The sequence below is a fragment of the Tachysurus fulvidraco genome, chromosome 11 (genome assembly GCF_022655615.1).
Source record: "Tachysurus fulvidraco isolate hzauxx_2018 chromosome 11, HZAU_PFXX_2.0, whole genome shotgun sequence".
Taxonomy (NCBI): domain Eukaryota; kingdom Metazoa; phylum Chordata; class Actinopteri; order Siluriformes; family Bagridae; genus Tachysurus; species Tachysurus fulvidraco.
In genome coordinates this window covers 10,655,061-10,677,063 of record NC_062528.1, presented here as the reverse complement: position 1 = coordinate 10,677,063, position 22,003 = coordinate 10,655,061, and the positions used below count along the sequence as shown (strand labels likewise).

The following is a 22,003-nucleotide window of genomic DNA, read 5'->3' as shown; positions in this document are numbered from 1 at the left end:
TGAAAGTCAAAACCACCATTTTTTTTTTTACCTTTTCTGTAATAAATAAATAAATAAATAAATAAATAAATAAATAAATAAATAGTTTTCCTTCAAGAACAGTCCTGTAACATAAGATACAGTTGCATTCATTGTTTCGTAGAGTTTATTAGCTCATTGCTTTTTTATTTATACTGCAGTGATTTCTGAAAATCACAGCAGGATCAAAGAGGTGTATCAGATTTCTTATATTCATTAGTCAATTAAAATAAAAAACATTCGCATTAATTTACAAAAAGACGGAATGTGTAAAATTTAAGTGTCATTGGTAAGAAAGGTTTAAAACCTTTCAGTCCGTTGTTTCCCTTAATTTTAACAACGGACTGAAAGGTTTAAAACCTTTCAGTCCTTTGTTTCCCTTAATTTTCAAATATGCATTGTTTTGATAAAATCTCTCTTTCTGTAACACACCCAGTTATATACACATTTCTATTAATACAAATATATAACGTATAAAACATAGTTCTTTATTATTTGAACGCTCTATAATGAGCTACAAATATACTCCACACTTGGGTTGTAAAAAGTTTTATCATTCTTAGCCTTGTAAGTTACACAGTAAATGATTCACTTTGTTAGTTAAGATACGGCATTGTGTTCTTCTTGGACACGTCGGCTGACGGTTCACTTCAGAGCAGGAGTGAGAACAGCAGAGAAGCAAAGATGAGTCATGACCAACATGAATCAGTCTGCCAAAAGATTTCAAGGGAACTCAGGCAATTCAAATGGAGGGAAATATTCACATGGTGAGCGAACATATGTCCTCACTATTACCCATTTCCTTTCCATTCTAACAAATAATAATTTCAAGCTAATTTACTGTTTGCATGAGTCATTCTAAATGACTAAAGTGCACCCTAGCATGAATAAATGCATAATAATAATCTACAGTGTTAAAACAATTAAACAATGTTTAATAGGGATAATAGGGATAAACTCAGGGATTAATAGGGATAAACTCAGAATAATAGGGTGCTAAACTGTACATTTCCTAGTTGTCTGGTTAAGGTATTAGTAAATGAACACCTTTTGTTACTTTAGTATGTATCTTTCTCCTGGAAAGGTTCAGATGTTATACATTTAAAACTTAAAAAACAACTTTTATTTACTACCCAGTGGCAAAGATATATACAGTATAATGCGATTTTCTGAGATTGTAAGGAGCAGTTTTAGTTTTATTTGTGCATGGTTTTTATAGGAATCTCCTGAAAATGCTGGCCATGGGCCAGGGTCTCTCAGCACTGATTTGTGGGACTGCAGTCACCTCTCAATACCTGGCCACAGAATTTAACCTGGACGTACCGATGCTCCAGAGCTGCATCAATTACACACTTCTATGCCTCACCTACACTACTGCACTGTGTTTTAGAAAAGGTTGGTTTCTTTGCTTCAGATTATTGATTAATAGCTTTTCTAAAGAAAAGTCTAGCATGTTTTAACTTAAGCTCTATCTACTGCATATAAGTGTATGTGTGTGTGTGTGTGTGTGTGTGTGTGTGTGTGTGTGTGTGTGTGTGTGTGTGTGTGTGTGTTTGACATGTTTCCCTACAGGTATTATCAAAGGAAAGAAAACCAAGCAAAACTCACATATTACAGCATTAAGACACTTGTTGAACCGAATACATACAATGCATTAAAAAGCCTCCACACTCCTGTTAATAAGTGACATAAAAATAAAAGGAAGATAAATAATTTCAGAACTTTTTCCACCCTCACACTGAAATGTTAATGTATAAAAATGAAGTTAAAAACAATCAGAAAAAATATGAAAAAAAAAACCAAAACAAAACAAAAAACAGATTTTTTGCACATCCCTAAACTAATGCTATACTTTTGCTATACCTTTATCATACCACTTAGTTTTTTTGTGGTAAGAGTCAATCAGCAAGGCACATATTGACTAATCTCATTCCTGTGTAGTTAAGTAGTTAAGTAGTTCCTTTGTTGATTTGGATATATGCTTTTTGTTATTGTCGTTCTAAAATGTGAAATTCCTTTCCATCTTCAGCTTACTAGCACAAAACGTAACATGTTTTGCCACATGGTTTGGGCTGATTTAGTTGAGCTTGGGATGTTGAGAAAAAGCCTCCATCTAGCCTACCCCTTACTTAGACGTTCAGAATACAAGAGATTGCTACCACTGCTTGTCAGATATTCCAGCAGCTTCTTCAAAGTTGCTGTAGGTCTCTTGGTAACCTTTCTGGTAAATGTTTGCCTTGTCTTTTTATGAACACCTTTTGAAAATGAGATTGAATGTCATTGTTTAATTCTGAGCACTGCCATGTACTCTGTTATAAAACAGTGTGCTGACTCTCAAATATCTTATTATGAGTTTTTCTTTTCCTATTTTTCCCAAAAATGTTTTTAATTGTTTCCACTTCATTTCTATATGTTGTAATGACACACTGAGGATGCAAAACGTTTTGACATCATTTATGTTAATATAACATAAACTTTAGTAATAACTGTCTTGGAATCAGAATGTAAAAGAACGTTTTATACCATGTAACGGTTATTAACGTAAAAAATCCCTTAGGTTTTGTGATTGAAACTATAGCAATTCTGTGACAGTTATACCTAACAACAAAGCATAATTTCTTTATGAAGCATTCTACAGAATAAATATAACTACTTGTAGACAGCCGGTAAACCCTTAACTCTGTAACAGGAAAATATATTGAAAGTGTACAGAGAAAAAACTAAAAAGTAAATAGATATTAAGCTGAATGTATTTATTCAAAAAACCACACATTCTGAGATTTAATGAATAGATCCTATATTTATCTTCTTTTGTCTTTTATATACTAGGCAATAAAAACATTCTGCAGATCTTAAGGACAAAATGGTGGAAATATGCATTGTTGGGGCTGGCAGATGTGGAGGCAAATTATGCAGTGTTGAAGGCTTACCAGTACACCACACTAACCAGCATACAGGTGAAAAGCCTTTTCTGTAGATATTATAATGCTATAAAAAAGTTAGTGATTTATTGCATTTGTATGCACCTAAAATAATTGTCCGATATGTTAATGCTGCTACATGGCTGTTTTGACTCATTTACTGTGTTTCAGCTTTTGGACTGCTTTGTTCTCCCAGTGCTTCTGGTCTTGTCCTGGGTCTTCCTGAAGGCACGCTACAGAATCATTCACTATGTAGCTGTGTGTGTGTGTCTGGCTGGTGTAGGAGCCATGGTTGGAGCAGACCTAGTCTCAGGCAGAGACCAAGGATCAAGTGAGTGAATTGCTTATTGACTTCCATTTCATTAAAGAACATGCTTTTTTTGCAGTGTTACATCTAGATGTTAAGTGAGGAATAAAAAAAAAAACATGAAGCACCTCCCGAACGCCAGCAAAGGGAAGCATCCCCAGAATATTAAGCTCTTCCGGACTACACCTCCCAGAATCCTTCACTGCCACTGCCACCTGTTCCTCATCAACCACTCCCTACATAAGCTGAACTTAAACTCTATGCCGGTGCGAAGTCTCGATGTGTTTCTACTGTCATTCTGAGTGTTTCCTGTGTATTTCTAGTTTGGTTTTGATCCTGTTTCTGTCTACTGGTTTTTCTGATTGCTTGCTGTCTGCCCCGACCTTCTGCCTGTTTGCTGTTGCCGATTTCTGTATCTGCTTTGATATTGTGTTTGCCGGCTTTGATATTGTGTCAGCCGCCAGCCCATGACTAGCCTTACCGGAGAAGTTTAACGGGGATCCCGGAAAGTGCAGGGGCTTCCTTATGCAGTGCTCGCTCTTCGTAGTGCAGCAACCAGCGCTGTACCCGACTGAAGCCAGCCGCACCGCTTTTGTCTGCTCGCTACTCACCGGCAAAGCGCTGGACTGGGCTACCGTGGTGTGGCGAGAGGACGCTTTTCCTACCTTCGAAAGCTTCCTCACACAATTTCACGCGGTCTTCGACCACTCCGCCACAGGAGAGAGCGCGGAGGAGTGCTTGCCGGCCATTTCGCAGGGCGATCGCATGGCTGCTGAATATGCACTGGCCTTTCTCACTCTTGCTGCGGAGGCAGGCTGGGAGGAACGATGTTGAGACTGTTATTCCGCAAAGGCCTGTTACACTCTCGGCAAGGTCACAGACACTCCGCGCGCCCCGAGCCCATGCAGATCGACTTCATGCACCTCAAGAGAGAGCGCAACGGTTCCGCCTACAGCTCTGTCTCTACCGTGGGAACCCAAACACAGGCTGGTCACCTGCCACACCAAACCGTCTAACAGGCAGACCACTCCGGTGAGTTGAGATACTATTTCTCATCAATCACGGGACTGTGCTCAGATCAGTGCACGACTCGAGGTACGAGGAGAGAACATGAAACTATCCACTCTTATCGACTCGGGTGCGGCGGGGAATTTCATGTCATGGAAGTTTGCGCAAAGCAATAACATTCTAGTAATGCCCTGTGTTACCATTTGGCGGTGGAAGCAATAGACGGACGACCGCTCGGAGAAGGACGCATCACACACGTCACCAGGGACCTCAATCTACAGGTGGGGGAACACCATACTGAGCACATCCGTTTCCATATCATCCACTCTCCCCGATACACCCTCATCCTTGTACTGCCATGGCTCAGACTCCATAACCCAGTCATCTCCTGGCCCTAACTGTGAATCTCAAGCAGGGAAAGTGCGTGCACCCAACACCACAGGCCGCTCCAACTCAACACCACGAACACCACGCCTACTGCCCTTGACCTACCCGAACTCCCGATCGAGTACCTGGACCTCGCAGAGGCATTCAGCAAAACCAAGGCTACTGAACTGCCACGGCACTGCCCTTGTGATTGTGCTATTGAACTTCTGCCAGGTGCTATGAGTGAATACATCGAGGAGGAGTTAAAGACGGGGTTCATCCGGCCCTCCGTGTCCCCAGCATCATTGGGGTTCTTCTTTGTCAAGAAAAAGGACAGGGGCCTCTGGCCATGTATCGACTACCGAGCCCTAAATGACATCACGGTGACGTTTCGGTACCCCCTTCCAATACCGTCGGGTTTGGAACAACTCCGCCGGGCACTGTATTTCACCAAATTGGATCTTCGCTGCGCCTACAACCTTATCCGCATCAGAGAGGGAGACGAGTGGAAGACTGCTTTCTTGACCCAATCTGGCCACTATGAGTTTTTGGTCATGCCGTTTGGCCTTTCTAACAGTCCGGCGGTCCTTCAGTCCTTCATCAACGACGTGTTTCGCGACATGTTAGACCGCTGGGTAATCATCTATATCGACATGTTAGACCGCTGGGTAATCGATGACCTCCTCATCTATTCCGAAAACCTGCAGGAGCATGTACAACACGTGAGGGCAGTATTGCAGTGCTTGATTCAGCACCGCCTTTACGCCAAGGCAAAGAAGTGTGAGTTTCACCAGACCTTGACAGCCTTCCTGGGCTACGTCATTTCGGCTGAGGGGGTCGCCATGGACGACACATAGGTACAGGCGGTGCTACAGTGGCCTCGACCATGGACCATCAAAGAGCTGCAGTGCTTTCTAGGGTTTGCCAACTTCTATCGCCGTTTCATTCGTGGATTCAGCACAATCGCTGCGCCCCTGACATCCATGACCAAGAAAGTACCTACCCGGCTCATTTGGTCACCGGAGGCGGAAGCTGCGTTCCGGCACCTCGGCACCTATTCTTCACCACCCAGACCCAGACTGGCCATTCATAGTGGAGGTGGACACCTCTAGCACGGGAATCGGGGCCATCTTGTCTCAACGCCAGGGATTGGCCAATAAGATGCTCCCATGTGCGTACTTCTCACACAAGTTGTCACCTGCGGAGCGCAACTACGACGTGGGAGACCGCGAGCTGCTGGCCATAAAAGCGGCTTTTGAGGAGTTGCGGCACTGGCTGGAAGGCGTGCAGCACCCCTTCGTTGTTCTCACCGACCACCGAAACCTCGAATACCTACGCGCCGCGAAACGCATGATCCCACGCCAGGCACGGTGGGCCATGTTTTTTTACCCGCTTTCAGTTTATGGTAACCTACCGACCAGGGAGCAAGAACACCAAAGCCGATGCCCTGTTGCGCGTACACAGAGAGACTGACCAGAACACGCCGGCTGAACCCATCATCCCATGTAATTTGCATCCTCGCTCCCATCCAGTGGGACATCCTGACTGAAATCTCCCACCTGCAAACAACAGCACCAACTGAATGCCCTCCGACCAAGACCTACGTGCCCGAGAACCTGCCCGAGAGCCCTCTTGGAGCTCTTGCACGCCAGCCCTTGCTCCAGCCACCCCGGCATCTCAGGAACTATCCACCTTGCTCAAAATCAATTCTGGTGGCCATCCCTACCCATGGACGCCAGGGAGTTCGTAGTTGAGCAACACCTCTAAAGCCTCCCATCAATGCCCCGCGGTTTTGTTACAACCTCTGCCCATTCCACAACGACCATGGTCTCACATCGCTCTAGACTTCATTATCGACTTGCCCCGATCAAACAACTACACGGTCATCCTAACCGTCATTGACTGATTCTCTAAGGCCTGCCGCCTGATCCCTCTGACCAAGCTCCCCCTGCCTTCGAGACAGCAGAAGCACTATGTAATTCAGTTTTCCACTTTTATGGTCTACCTGAAGTCATCGTTTCTGACAGAGGGTTCACGTCACGGGTCTGGACGGCTTTCTTTCACATTGCTGAACATCAATATCAGCCTCACCCCGGGGTTCCACCCACAGTCCAACGGGCAGACAGAGCACTTAAACCAGGAAATCATCCACTTCGTCCAGTCATATTGCCCAAGCCAACAGAGCGAATGGAGCAGATACTTGATGTGGGTGGAATATGCTCAAAACTCCCTCGTTAAAACCGCCACCGGGCTAAAACCCTTTCAATGCGTCCTGGGTTTCCAGCCTCCCTTATTCCCGTGGTCCGACACACCCACCGACCTGCCGGCCGTGGATGATTGGTTTCGCCAGAGCAAAGAGATCTGGGGCGCTGCTGGACTGGGGGCATCCCCAGAATATTAAGCTCTTCCGGACTACACCTCCCAGAATCCTTCACTGCCACTGATTACACTACTGTTTTTTCTGATTGCTTGCTGCCTGCCCCGACCTTCTGCCTGTTTGCGGTTGCCAATTTCTGTATCTGCTTTGATATTGTGTTTGCCGGCTTTGACCCTGCCTGTCTGACTTTGATTGTTTGTTCATTAAAACCACTGCACATGGATCTTCAGCCTGTTGACCCCTCATTACTCATGACCCCTAAATTATTTGATTCTTGTTGTTTACTAATGATAACCATTTTATAAGTTCAGTGACTTTTGATTTGTTTCTAGTTACTGTACATCATTACTTTATGTCTATACGCAGTCATTCCCTCATTTGTGAATAGTTAATCACAAGTGCAAATTCCTCTACATTAGACTTTCCGATGGTAGAAACAAAAACATGATCGTAACCAGTTTATTAGACAGATTAATTTAAGCATTTACTATATAGGTCCCTACAAATTAGCTGTTACTATAGATACAGTAGCGGCTAGAACAAACACATTAATATAATTAATATTAATACAATTTTGTATAATAACCACTGCTACTGTCAGAGCTGCTGTTGTATACAATTAATCACCATCTTCTGACCAATCAAAATTCAGCAGAGTTCCTGCTATAAAGCAATTTATTCTTAATATAATGATGATAAACCACTCCCCACCTACTGATGTTGACTGAATTATTCTGTATAAACTAATTAACTACTTTTAAAATACATTTTAACAAACATTTGTATCATACGGTTGATCATCATACTTTGTTATACTGAATGCTGCATCATTGTGATTTTATCAGGCAGTAACATCCTGCTGGGAGATGGTCTGGTTATCATCAGCGCCACTCTGTATGCAGTCTCCAACCTGTGTCAGGAGTACATTGTAAAGAACGGGAGCCGGGTGGAGTTTCTAGGGATGGTTGGCCTCTTCGGGACACTAATAAGCGGAATACAGCTGTGAGACTCATTTGAATGTTGAATTTGTATGTTGAGGTACATGTTTGTAATCAGCCATGTAGGTTATGTATTCAGAAAGATTTCACATAATACTGTGCCTTATGATTCATGAGTGATCTAATTGAAGTGCTCATGTTCACTACAAACACTTCATGTACTGATTTTTGGTTTTTATTGCAGAGGTATTTTAGAACATACAAAGGTGGCAAATATATACTGGACGTGGCAAATTGGTAAGAGTCACACATTTAGATTTACAGTCATATATTTTATGACCAACTATTCCAAGGACGTGGCCATATGGGATGGTGCTGGGAGGCAGGTGCCACTCTAATCCTTACAACACCAATTCTGATCTTAACTTTGAAAGCTCTGTTACTTTACTACTACATATTTAATGGGTTATACTGTATGTAGCTCATTCATGCTGTGTGACAGAAGATTGTCAGCAATAATCAAAGGAAAGGTGCACAAGACTGTAGTGAGACTTGCTTGCTATATGGGTTAGAGACTGTAGCAGTGAGCAAAAGACACAAGCAGAGATGGCGGTAGCAGACATGAGGATGTTGAGTTTCTCTTTAGGAGTGACAAGGATGGACAGTATTAGGAACGAGCACATCAGAGAGACAGCTCAGGTTGGCTGTTTTGGGGACAAGGTCAGAGAGCCTAGACAGTGAGGGGACAAAACAAGATTAGGTCAAAATCAGGCTGGTATGTCACACTAAATTATCTACCCTTCCCACTAACCCATTGCCATTCCATATTCAAAACCTTACTTGTTAATTGTTTATTCAAACCTACACCCTACTTTTTCAGTGTATGCATTGCATTTGATTATTCGTTTGTCTCAGTTATGTCTCTGACTCTCTCCTCAGCTTTGCTCCTGTGTGGTTTTGCTATGTGTATGTATACACTGTACAGCTGCATGCCTGTGGTGATCAACATGTCCAGCGCCACAACAGTCAACCTCTCTCTGCTCACAGCTGATCTCTTCAGCCTCTTCTGTGGCCTTTTCCTTTTCCAGTACACTGTGAGTATTAACAATACCACCATGTGCATATGCAAAGACACACTCAAGCATTGCAGGACACATTGCAACACCTTTGAACTTTACTTATCATAAATTGTAATCTTATGCACTCTGTTTTGCTCGAACAGTCTTAGATATCTTATTGCTGGGTCACAGTTACCTACTAACTGTTGATGACTTTGTTAACGTATAATCTTGATTTTGAATGTCCATTTGCTCATTTTCAAAATGACTAGTCTTACTAGTCTAACTTTTTAACATGAAGTCACATGGAGTGATGGAGTTCTTTCTACTCAGTTCTCAGGGCTTTACGTTGTGTCTTTAATGGTGATCATGCTGGGTTTCATAATGTTTAACACCGTCCCTGCACCAAACCAAACTCCTGAACCAGCTTCTGAGGAGGAAGGACATGACAACCAGGCTGCTGACACCGATGATGAGAGGCAAGTGGGCTGTGAATTTGAGATTCAAGAGAAAAGCCAGACTGATTCCAGTGGAAAGAGTCATCCAGCTGAAAATGGACACGGATGGGTTTTAAGCAGTGTTAAAATGTAAGCTCAGAAACTTCAGGTCAACATTGCGTGTAGATTTATTGTAGACCGATGAAGACATTATGCTGACTGTAACTTACTTTTCAAAATATAAAATTTATTGCCTATACTTGAATGACAGATGGATTTAGGTCACAGTTGGGAATCAAATTATTGTTTTATTTCATATCTAAAAATGTCAGCTGTCACTCTCTTTATGTTTTGGATATTGAACAAGATTAACTAGAAATGTGGCAATATATATTATAGACTATAAAAAAATCTAATGCTGTAAATAAATCTAATTCAAATTACGCATAAAATCTCTAAATGTATTTATTTATTATAGAAGTGCTGTGCTGTTTTTTCTAATTTACAGAAAGATAATTATAGGCAATAAATAATATATGATGAGACATTAATGTGGACATAAAAACAATATTATTCATCACTCTTTGAAACTGGTCTGTTGTCTATTATTCTGCATTTCCTGGTAATGTAATGGTTAATTCGTGCAATAAATAAAAATGGGTCTTGCAGACTTTTTATTACTGATCACATGATAATGTCACCAACATAATGTAGGATTTCAGCTTCAAACCTAGAATTCAAAAATACTGTTATATGAGTAAATCTAGACATTACAATATGACTTTTATGGGATGTCCTAATTTTGTCAAATGACTGTACAATATATGCAGTTTATTCACCTTAACCATATAAATCATATCACCTTAATCATTTATATATTATAGACACCATCAGTAAGAATTTTCCCGAATCCTCTGCTCACTGGGAGCTTTTTTGGTGTCACGTGACACGTCGACCTGGTAATGGCATTTGTTTGTGTTTAATCAAATTGCTCACTTTTCAAATCAAAAGTGTCACGGGTGGTGAAGCTCGCAAGACGTGGATTACCGACTGCAATATTTCTACACCGCTATTTTCCTTGTTCTCCGCCTCCAATTGTGTATTTTCATCCGTACACCGACTCTATACCTGGAGCGATGATGAACTTAGGAGGAGACGCGACGCAACAGCACCAGGATGTGGATCCCGAGCCGGGATGGAGTGGACTGTTCGACCCCTGGAACGGCGAGTTACTGACATTTGTCTTTGCTTCACTTAAGTATCAAGTGTTTAAAGCGCTTTTATATTTCGCTAAACAGGCGAAAACGCAATGAGGAATCTGGTTTTATGTGGTTTAGAGAAACGCGACCTGTTCGGCTAATCGTTATTAGGCTAATCGATGTACATACACGATCATTATGCTAAAGTTAGCGGACATGAATTTACAACACTGCAGTCAATACTGACAGTATCGAGGCCAACAGACTCGATTAGAGGTGTCGCTAAATGTATTAAATTATAATTTTAAATTGTTCTTAATGTTTATTGGAGTTTATTAAAGTCAAGCCGATTAGGAATGTACTTAAGTAAAGTTGGCCCCATATTCCCAGATTCGAGTTTCCCGAGTCAATAGCTCCTGAACTAAAGGGTGTTACTACACAAATAACACCTCTTTATTATCTTAGTAATGTAGAGAGGCAGCTAAAACCAAATTTTTCTCAAAATCAGCTTTAAGATAAAATTTTAAAAAATTAAAATAAACAAGACTCTATGTGCAGACAACTGAGAAACAGATTCCAAGGGACCGTCTGAAAAGTGCAAAACCCAAAAAGCGAATACTATAAAAACAGTCAATAACTTTACTGTAATACACTGTACTGTCATCAACATTAGCTAGACGGCTAGTTAGCATAGTTAATTATTTTTTACAGAAATTGATTCATAAACAGTATAACAAAAGTCTAAAACGTTAAACCATTTGGCAAAACGTTTTAATAAATGTTCACTGTATGATAACTAAGCCTATGGTTTTTAAAAATACAAGCTGGTGGTGAAAATTGAAGCCATTATTTATTCTGGTACAGAATTGTCTTTGTACATAATTATGTATATCTCACAAGAAGAAATAAAAAAGGATGAAATTCCTTAATTGTTTATGTTTTGAAGATATTTCTGAGAACGAATTTTCGGTGTCATTTGTTGTTAAAGCTGAGTTTGAAAGGTGCGGTTAGGAAAGGCAGCGACCTGAGCAAAGCTCAACCAGTACAAATAAATAGAGCTGGTGTGGCAATGTACAGTGCAGATTAACCAAAAGTATAAAGTTGCTGTTTAAATTCCGGACAGCGAGGCTTTGTTTATCACTATAGTGTATAATAAATGCTTTTTGTGTAAAGTGAGATTTTCCTGCTGTACAAAACAGACACTGTGCTATTCAACTAAAGGTTTCTGCTTCCTTTTATCAGGTGGTATAAGATGTGTTGCATTGCTTGTTTATCTCTTTTGACACAGGGAGACGGAGAGAGACGGCTGAAAATTTTCCTCACGATGAGCTCTACTACAGCTGGGAGCTCAGCGATTACGAGGACGACGACAACAGGCCTGAGCGACAAAATGAAGAAGGTGATGGTGATGAGCATGAGGTGTTGAACCCATCCCCACCTATGAGGGGTCTATCCCCTATATGGGGCCTATCACCAGTGAGGAGCCCATCCCTTCTAGGTCTAAGGGTCCCATCCCCTCTTAGGAGTCCATCTTCTTTGAGGAGGCCACCCCCTTCCCAGAGTCCACATCGTTCTACAATCCTCTGCCCCGACCTCAGTATCATGTCAACATAGAAGACATAGTGCCTGGTCAGCCTTATGCTCCTGCCATCATGGTTGTTCCAGTCGCACGGCAGGGCAGGAGGAGTAGGGATGCAGAGGACATTGATCACGAAGCCCCTCCTAGTAGACGGCGGGGTGTGGATCCTGATGGGGAGGTGGATTTTATCAGTAGGCCCGTCCGAATCTCTGCTAGGATGATTTCGGCTTTAATGATAGAGCTGTAACTTACATAGTTTTAGTACATAGTCTAGTACATAGTCCTCACCTCATATTCATCACCTCATATTCTTCACAAGAGGTATGATCTATATAGTAAGATTTTTGTCTTGTTGTAGATATGTAAATATGTATATATTATTTAATATTTTTACAAGTATTTTTAAGATGAAAAACATCGTTTACAAATATATTTTTAGGATTTCAAGAAGAAAATAATTATTTATTTATTAAATTATTTTAGTAATTTAGTAATTTTAGAAAGTAATTTATAAACATCTGTACAAATTTTACAGTTTATTAATAGCTTTTAAATAATCAATAAATTATTAATTTTTTTTTGTTCAACACTCATTATTACATTTTTTTTTGTTCAACACTCATGTCTCAAGTGTCTCTTTCTTGTAAAACATTATAAGCATTTCTCATTGGTTTCTCCTATAATTACACTGTAGAAATGGTCTATCAGCTGAAACCTCGGTGTTCAGAAGTAATTACACTGTTTTCCTCTAACAAGCAGTTATATATTTTTGCCAGCAGTCTGAACCTGTTAAATCTGTATAACTAACAATCTGGTGGTGTTGTAATTTAGCCACGTCTTAAATTTATATGCTCGTCCATTAATTTGTTCTTTTATCAAAATGCGTTTAGTTGCTGGCTCAAGCCCGTCGCTAACAATCGGCATCAAGCCTATTGCACTCTGTGTAAGAAGACTTTGGAGCTGTCTAGTTTAGTCATAAAAGCCTTGAGGTCGCCTGCAAAGTCGGAAAAGCATATCGTTGCTAAAATAATAAAGACTTTTGAAAGGAATTTTAATTACTTTTTAAAAAGTTATTTATCGTAATTCGTGTAGGTCATAAATTCAAATCATAACGGTCATAAAAAGGTCTTAAAGTCTTAAATTTGACTGATTAAACCCTGCAGAAAATGATAATTAAACATAACACTTGGTGCTCCATTTATGGTAATATTTTCATGAAAAAAAGTAATTTACAAGTCAACAGCCAAAAACTTTACATTTACTTTTACTTTTATAGTTACTGTTAAATATGTGATGCTGTTACATACATTTTTCATTGTTTTTTGGTAAAAAGCTGGCAGCTGTGGTTGCCTGAGGTGTACTTATAAACAGTATTGCTGTACTCTATCAGTATTTTTCTATACAGTAACTACAACAATCATACTGTCAAATAGTGACAAAAATTAAAAGTACTGTCACAGATAAACACTAAAAATCCAGCTTTGTACATTTTTGTTAAATATAGGTGTGGAGGAGAGGATGTGTGTGAGTGTGTGTGAGTGTGTGTGGGTGTGGGTGTGGGTGTGGTTGTGTGTGTGTGTCCAGTGAGCTAAAATAAATGAATAGGGGAGTTGAAAAAAAAAGAGAAATGAAGAGCCACTTTTAAGTTGTGTGATACCTGTCTCCCATCTCTTAATTTTTATCAAACTCATGGGAGTGTGAAAATAATCAAAACACATGTTACTAAGAACTGTTGTAAACAATCTTCCTACTGTAATTAAAGTCATACAATTCAAACACTCATAAAACAGAGATGTGAAGGGAGGTTTTAAGTTCTTTAAAAATTGTGGCAATTATGGAAATTATGAGGAGTCTTTGCTGATTTAATGGTAGAGGTAAATGTGTTCTGATACAACACTCAACACAAAAGCTCTGCTGTAAACGCATGCATCCAAACCAAACATGCAAAATAAAACCCAGCTCAGGTAAAGTGAGAAACAAACAGTATCAACTAGGACTAGGCAAGCATTACTGCATGGGCATTCTCATCTCCAGTGTGTTTTCTATTTCTCAAGGCTTTAAGAGACTGTGGTAGAATGCATTTGTTGGATGTTCCTCCGAGACAAGTTGGATGTATAGGGGAGAGTGAGCTTTGGTGCCCCCCCCACACACAGCACCTTTTTGCTCTACTGTCATATTGCTGCTATCTGTCTTGCACCTGACAAATGCCCTCGTACTCAGAACTCAGATTGTTTACATACTGTATATTTGCACATTACAAATTCACTGTTTACATTTACTCATTTACTTTTACTCAGATTTACATGCTATATTCACTTGTTTTATTTACGTCTATTTATTACAAGTACACTGCTGTTACATCCATACAAATCTGTTTCTATATTGCACTAACTGCTCATGTTATTGTACAAACTCTTTATATTGCATATGTGACATGTGCAATATCTTTTTTGGTTTGGTTTTTATTTTGATGGGGGGATTCCGGGTCCGGAGACACGCTCACTGCAGCTGAGCTGCGCATCGATATGGCGCACACCTGTGCCACATAATTAGTGCAGCATGCTAGTGGCTTTATAAAAAGCACATTGGAGTGGGGCTGTTTAATTTCTCTTCCGTGTGCATCTTGTGTGGGCAGAAAAGGTCTTTTGGCTATATTTTCCTGTCGCTTTCCCCTGGTGAGTCACTTGCTTTATTCCCTTATTTTTTAGTCGCATAGCATAGCGGATTCTCTTTGGGAAGGGGGGAAACCTTTTTGAAATGTTTTTTTCTGTTTTTCAGGTGCGGCCAAAGAGCGCTAGCTGCTGTTTCTAATGGCTGTTTCTAGCTGCTGTTTCTAGCTGCTGTTTTAAGCTGCCGTTTTATTACGGCTATTTTCTTAGTTGCTGTTCTGATTATTGCTGTTTGTATTTATGTATATTTTTCAGAGCTGTTTTAAACTTGACTCATTATTGGGTTACAGTCGGCATAGTGCGGACGTTGCAGCGGTGAACACTATATCTTGAATACTGGGATGATACGTCAGTACTGCACAGTACTGTATATTTATTCTGAGTACAAGTTTATCGAATTAACCGGTTTTGTATTTCCTCTTTCAAACCGTTTTGGTGCTCTTTAAATTAATCTGTTTTTACCGGTTATCACTGGACTGTCATTTGTATTGTTTTTCTTTCTTTTCTTTTGCGTCTTTTGTTTGAGTGTCTGTTTACCGCATATATATCCACCTCTGACTATCGGACAACGAACTGTGATTAGTGAGGCTTAACAGAGGGATTGTATGTTTGTCGTCCTTTTGGTTTATCCCTTTTTTCTTGGTTTATCAGTGTTTATTATGCACTGCTTTGTTGTGTGGTGTGTCCCTCTTTTGTTAAGGCGGACCTAGTCTAGTTGTTTTCTCCTTTGTTGGTAACTAATCGGTAAACTGTACACTTATATCTTAATGTTTTTAAGAGCAAATGGTTTTCCTTTTTCTTGTTTTTGTAAAATAAAGTTGTACTCATTTTTTTTTTGGAAAGTCACGTCTCTGTCTTCAATCCCATTTGAACCAGCAGGGTCCTTCATATTATTGTAACTTATTTTTGGTTTAACTTATTTTCCTGGGTAACCCAGGTGGCGTAGTCGGTTCCTTTTTCCATTCTTAATGCCTTAACCAGGAAGGTTACAATTCTGGCGTAGTCGGCAGGATTTAATTTGGTGTGTAAAGCAGAGACGTGACTATTTTATTTTCTTTGTGTGATTTTTTAATTTGTGTTTTTGAAACAGCAGCTAGCGCATTAGGGTTTTTGTTTTGTGTATTTCCCTCTCCTGATTTTTCCCTCTAATTAGGCTGTCACTATGGAGGAGGAGATGCAGCAATTGCGAGACTTGGTGGCTCAACTTAAAGCTGATAATGAACGCCTGCGTCACGAACGGGTTGGGGTGCAGGCAAGTCCTGGTGTTGCACCCTCTGGGTCTAATGATAGAGGGGTAGGTGTGGGCCCAATGTCTCCCTCCAATGTTAATTCAGTAGTGACAGAAAGGTTGATGTATGTCCCTAGGGAGAGGAAATGCCCTGTTTTTAGAGGCCGCACCGGGATTTCTTTGACTGATTGGTTAGAGGAGGTGAAGACTAGCATGCGTGTTCGCCACTTATCCATTATTGATAAAGCACACTTTTTGTATGATCATCTAGAAGGGGAAGCTAGAGAGGAAATAAAATTTAGGCCTAGGGAAGACCGGGAGGATCCAGAAAGAGTTATCCAAATACTTAGTGAACTGTATGGTTGTCCGGATTCATACATTGTTTTGCAGGAGAATTTCTTTTCTCGACGACAATTAGAGGAAGAGACACTTCAGGAGTTTTCACATGCTCTTCTTGGCTTAATGTCAAAAGTAATCGAAAATGCTCCTGACGGTATGCCTAATTCTGAGGTTCTATTGCGGGACCAATTTGTAGAGTATGTGTTGGATTCTGCCCTCCGAAGGGAATTAAAACAGTTTGTACGTCGAAATCCTAGGGCTACTTTACTTGATGTTAGCGGGGGAGCTATTAGATGGGAACGGGAGGGCCTGATGAGGGGTCCTAGGGACCGTAGTTTTTCCACTTCTTCTACCCATGGGTTGCAGTATGGGGTTTGTGGGTCTACCTCAATCTACAGGTTCTGAATTAGCTGAGCTCAAAGAGAGGCTTAGACAGCAGCAGGAACAGCTTGATCAGTTAACCCGTAATGTGTCTTCACTTCAGAATCCAAGACGCTTCCCTCCCTCTACAAGTACCACTAATCGGGGTTCAGTTATCTGTAGAAGGTGCCAACAGCCGGGCCATTTTGCCCGTGAGTGTAGTTCATTGTCAAGGGTTGATCGATCTCCCTCCCGTCCTCCTCAGTCAGTGGTGCAAAGGTCCCGGCCCATGGTTACTTTTCCGGAAAACTAGAGCCTTCTGTCCTCTTGAGCCATCGGTCAGAAGGGTATGTGTTTGGCTCAGATGTCTCCCCTGATGTAGAAAACATGGCCCTCTTATTATCCCCATGCCCCCATGTGATCGTTAGTCTGGGTGGGGTGTTGACGCCCTGTTTGTTAGACACCGGCTCGATGGTGTCAACCGTAACTGAAAGCTTTTTTTTGAAGAACTTTGAGCCTTGGGGTAGGGAAAAACTTCACTCTTGTCATTGGTTACAGCTTAAGGCTGCAAATGGCTTAGATATCCCTTATATAGGCTATTTAGAGCTAGATGTCGAAGTCTTTGGTAAAGTGATCCCTAACCGTGGCGTGCTCATAGTTAAAGACCCTCCAGGTACTACTCGGATCTCTGGTGTTTTGGGTATGAACGTTATTCGAGAATGTTATAGTGACTTGTTTGGACAATATGGGTCAGCCCTTTTTGAAGCAGCCTTAGTGCAGCAGGCCCCTAATCCATGGCAACAAGCCCTTCAGAAATGCCATCAAGTTCAGGTAAAGGCCCCTTTAGACTCTTCAGCCTGGGTTCGGGTTCGAGGAGGTAAGTGTATTTATGTACCACGTGGCACCATGAAGTTTATCCCCGCTACTTGTTCTCAGCAACATGCTGGATTGACAGTTGTGTTTGAGCCTTCTAGTGTGGGGTTGGCAACAGGCCTTCTTGCTTTCCCTGCTATTGTTAAGGTAGCTTGTGGACAGGTTTATGTTCCAGTTATCAATGTTGGGCTAGTTGATGCTACTCTTTACGCACGAACTGTCCTTGGTACTATTAGTCCAGTAACCGTAGTGAGTTTACCTCCAGGTGTTGATGTTCCCTTGCGTGTACAGGCCACTGTCTCTTCCCAGGTAATTACTGGTTCCCTGCAGGATAAGATAAACGCTGTTGATCTGTCTCCATTAACTGTTGAAGAACAATGTCAGGTTAGGGTACTGCTGTCTAAATATTCTTCTGTGTTTTCAGAATATGAGGGTGATTTGGGTTGTACCACTCTGATTACACATGATATTCCTTTGACTGATGAGGTTCCCGTTAGGCGGCATTATAGACGCATCCCTCCCTCAGAATATGAGGCAGTTAAAGCTCATATTAATCAGTTATTGGAAACTCGGATTATAAGAGAAAGTAGCAGCCCCTTTGCTTCCCCTATTGTCCTGGTAAAGAAAAAGGATGGTAGCCTGCGAATGTGTGTTGATTATCGTCAATTGAACAGTAAGACAAGAAAAGATTCCTTTCCATTACCAAGAATTGAAGAATCTTTGGATGCTCTTTCAGGTGCCCGGTGGTTCTCTACAATGGATCTTGCCAGTGGCTACAATCAGGTCCCAGTGGCTGAGAAGGACAAGATGAAAACTGCCTTCTGTACACCTTTTGGGCTATATGAATGGAATCGGATGCCGTTCGGCCTGTGCAATGCACCTAGCACCTTTCAGAGATTGATGGAACGCATGTTTGGTTCACAACACTTTCAATCATTGTTGCTCTATCTGGATGATGTTATAGTGTTCTCTTCCACAGTGTCTGAGCATTTGCAACGCCTGGAGGTGGTTTTGAAATGTTTACACCAAGAAGGCTTAAAGGCCAAACTGGAGAAGTGCTCATTCTTCCGGCCTGAGGTGGGCTACTTGGGGCATTTGATCTCCGACCAGGGGGTGGCGACTGACCCAAAGAAAATCGAGGCAGTTGCTAATTGGCAACCTCCCCAGCAGGTCTCAGAACTTCGGTCCTTTTTGGGCTTTGCTAGTTATTACAGGAGGTTTGTGGAGGGTTTTGCCAAGCTGGCTGCCCCTCTTCATCGCCTAGTAGCTGATCTGACTGGGGCCAAGAGGAAGAGTACTGCCCAGTCTTGCAAGGATGCTTGGACAGAGGAATATCAACAAAGTTTTGATACTTTAAAGCAGCGGCTGGTGAGTGCTCCCCTCCTGGCCTATGCAGACTTCTCACTGCCGTTCATCTTGGAAGTAGATGCAAGTTACAGCGGATTGGGAGCAGTTCTGTCCCAGGAGCAGGGAGGCAAAGTTCGACCAGTAGCCTATGCGAGTCGAGGACTAAGACCTTCGGAGAGGAATATGTCCAATTATAGTTCCATGAAATTGGAATTTTTGCCTCTTAAATGGGCAATGAGTGAGAAATTCCGTGAGTATTTACTTGGACATAAGTGTGTGGTATACACTGACAATAACCCCTTGAGCTACCTGAATACTGCAAAATTGGGTGCATTAGAACAGAGATGGGCTGCTCAACTTGCTGTTTTTGATTTCAGCATCAAGTACCGGTCTGGACGCAGCAATCGCAATGCGGATGCACTATCACGACAGCACCCTGCAGGGCCTGTACTGGAAAGTATGCTTCCAGGAAGTTCTCTTCCCGAGCCTCTCAAACAGGTTGTTTCCATCAGATCGCCGAACGAAGGTGTGCAAGCGTCCATTACAGCTTTTCCTGGGCATTCTCCTGCAGATTTGCCTGGGCTGCAGGAAGCAGATGCAGTGTTGGGGGCGTTGACCCAAATCAGTTTGTGACATGGAGAGGTGATCACAAGAAAGCGAATGGTTACGCTATGAGACAGGCCCACTCGCAGCTCGATCACCTCAGTGGTGAACTGAATTCGTCCCTTTCCAAACGGCCGCCCTTCTATCGCCTCCACTGCCAAGGGTGAGACGCACTTAGTCAGTGAAATGGCATTAGCCTTAGCGAACTCCTCCGAGATGAAATTTCCTGCAGCGCCAGAGTTGATGAGCACCAGACTCAACTCCTCTCGCTGAGCCTTTAATCGTACATCAAATTGAGCACAGTTCTGCGATCGGGGAGTGAACACCAGGGTGTCTCGTCTACTGCGTGGTCTGGTGGGAAAGGCTGGTAGCAGATTTCCGGACCTCCCACAGTACAGACAGGGCTGCTGACAGACGCGGTGTGCTCTCTCTTCAGGTGTGAGGAGCATATCTCTGAGCTGCGTGGATGCGGCATACTAGCATGACTGGATGCGCGAGGGCGGTCGTCGGGTTCTCATCAGGTTGTCCACCTGGATTGACAGCTCCACAAAAGCCGACAAATCTCTCCCCTCATCGCGGCAGGCGAGTTCAGCCTGCAGCTCATGGTTCGATCCCCTGTAGTAGAGAAGCTTGAGTGGTCTCTCCTCCCAGCCCGCTTGTTCCGTGAGGGTGCGAAACTCGAGAGTGTAATCCGAGGCAGTACGGTCTCCTTGAGCCATGCTCAATAGGCGCTCCTCTGCGCTCTCTCCTCCCGCGGGATGCTCAAACACGTTGCAGAATTGAGTCAGAAAGTGCTGGAAGGAGGGGAGCGTGGTGCCATCCTCTCCCCATATCATGGTAGCCCACTCTAGCGCTCTCCCTATGAGAAGGGTGCAGACAAACGCTGTTCCACTAGCGTCAGTGGGGTAGAGGAAAGGTTGCTGGGTCACGAAGAGTGAGCACTGCATCAGGAAGCCCGACATTTCGCTGGGTTGCCGTTGAACTTCTCCGGGAAAACCAGCCGTGGATTAGTGGTCGGGAGAGCAGCGCACAGGGGAGCAAGTGTAGAAGCCGGGGGTGTTGTCTCGTGTGCCGCTGGGCTGCTCCGCCAGTTTTGCAGTGCGGCGACGAGTTCACTCATGAGCAAGGTAAGGTGCGTCAGCTGTTCGTAGTGGCCCGCGAGTTGTTATGCTTCAGCTGAGAGCTCCATGGAGAGCTTGGAAATTATTGCTGGATCATTGTGTGGCGAAGTCTTCTGTAATGAGGCGTCATGAGGCTGAGGATCCATTTGCAGTTTTATTATACTCTCTCGTAATCACAACAGGCAGTGTCAAACAACAGCAGAGACAATAACGTAGGCAAAGCAAAGACAGGGTCGAGAATAACAGGCAGAAGGTCAGGGAAGGCGGCAAACAAGCGGAAACAAAGATACAGAAACAGAGCAAAACACAGGGAATCATAAACGGACAGAAAACGCTCAGAATGACAGGCCGGAACAATTCGAGACTTCGCGCCGTGGTCAAGTCCAAGTTCCTTTAAATAGGAAGTGAGTAATTGGAACCAGGTGGTGGTGTAATCAGTCCCGGGTGGTTATGGAAAGTGTAGTGCGGAAGTGGTTTGTATTCACCCCTAGCATAGCAGTTAGTGGCTACTTCTTACCAAGTTGCATAGATCTTTAAAGCAACCATAGATAAACATAATTTTAGAATTTCTGTGTTGGTAGCTCAGTGCTAACACTGTAAAGTCCATACTGAGAGCTGATTGGCCAACAGCAGGATACCAGGCTAGCATTAGAAGGTCCCTCGGAGATTAGTACAACAACACAGTACACCAATTTGTAGCATGATCTGACTTATGGGGCCCGAGAATCTGTAATGTTAATGACTCCCTGCACCCTGTACAATCCACACCCCAACTTTTACAGATAGCCTTAGCATTTAGTCCTGAATAAGGCTTTTAACCTCATGTGAATCACAAAATAATGTGCAGCATTTACAATATTTATGATGTTTGAGTGGCAAGGTAAGAAACTATACCTTGAGATGTGCTATATTATGTTATGTGCAAATCATGAATACTTCCTCCAGTGGTCAATTTGCATGAGATTGCCTCACTTACGTCTGGATTGCTATTCAAGTTTAACAATGACAGATCAGTGCCAAATACCAGCCAAAACCTGATTGGCTGATGGTAGCTGTTTTGAAAAAGAAAGAAAAAATCCAGAAATCATCAAAAAAGAGCCCTGTATTATGTACAGTCACATTTCCTGCCTTTCATTATTCATGTGAATCAATTCAATCAGACTTGCTATAAGATTAGCTTGTGGTGGCTGTATTGTTTATAAATGTTCACCTATTTTTGACAATTATGTAAAGTTAAACTCTCCCGAGACGTTTG

General features: G+C 42.2%; 1 protein-coding gene and 1 long non-coding RNA gene across 4 annotated transcripts; both read left to right on the top strand.

Moving 5' to 3' along the window:
- Positions 1-630: 630 nt before the first annotated feature.
- slc35f2l (info solute carrier family 35 member F2, like) lies at positions 631-10,819 on the top strand. 3 transcript variants are annotated; one of them, XM_047820254.1, is made up of 9 exons: positions 631-785; positions 1,238-1,413; positions 2,848-2,975; positions 3,111-3,270; positions 7,843-7,999; positions 8,180-8,232; positions 8,875-9,029; positions 9,327-9,580; positions 10,442-10,703. In XM_047820254.1, the coding sequence occupies exons 1-9, from the start codon at positions 703-705 to the stop codon at positions 10,686-10,688; spliced, it is 1,413 nt and encodes a 470-aa protein (XP_047676210.1). In that variant the 5' UTR covers positions 631-702; the 3' UTR covers positions 10,689-10,703. The 3 variants fall into 3 exon arrangements, with proteins under 3 accessions (XP_047676210.1, XP_027002204.1, XP_047676211.1); XM_027146403.2 differs by lacking the exon at positions 10,442-10,703 and having other exon boundaries at positions 9,327-10,013; XM_047820255.1 differs by lacking the exon at positions 631-785 and having other exon boundaries at positions 1,278-1,413; positions 3,136-3,270; positions 10,442-10,819.
- Positions 10,820-14,744: 3,925 nt separating this feature from the next.
- Positions 14,745-15,714, top strand: LOC125145871. The gene is made up of 2 exons (XR_007144332.1): positions 14,745-14,883; positions 14,987-15,714. It is a non-coding gene; the product is annotated as an uncharacterized LOC125145871 (long non-coding RNA).
- The last annotated feature ends 6,289 nt before the right edge of the window (positions 15,715-22,003 follow it).

What these genes read in the sequence shown, in the direction of transcription:
- slc35f2l (XM_047820254.1), top strand. Translation starts at nt 703, where the DNA reads ATGAGTCATGACCAACATGAATCAGTCTGCCAAAAGATTTCAAGGGAA. An exon ending in ATACTGGACGTGGCAAATTG is followed by an intron (nt 8,233 to 8,874) that starts GTAAGAGTCACA and finishes CTCTCTCCTCAG; the next exon opens with CTTTGCTCCTGTGTGGTTTT. An exon ending in TTTTCCTTTTCCAGTACACT is followed by an intron (nt 9,030 to 9,326) that starts GTGAGTATTAAC and finishes CTTTCTACTCAG; the next exon opens with TTCTCAGGGCTTTACGTTGT.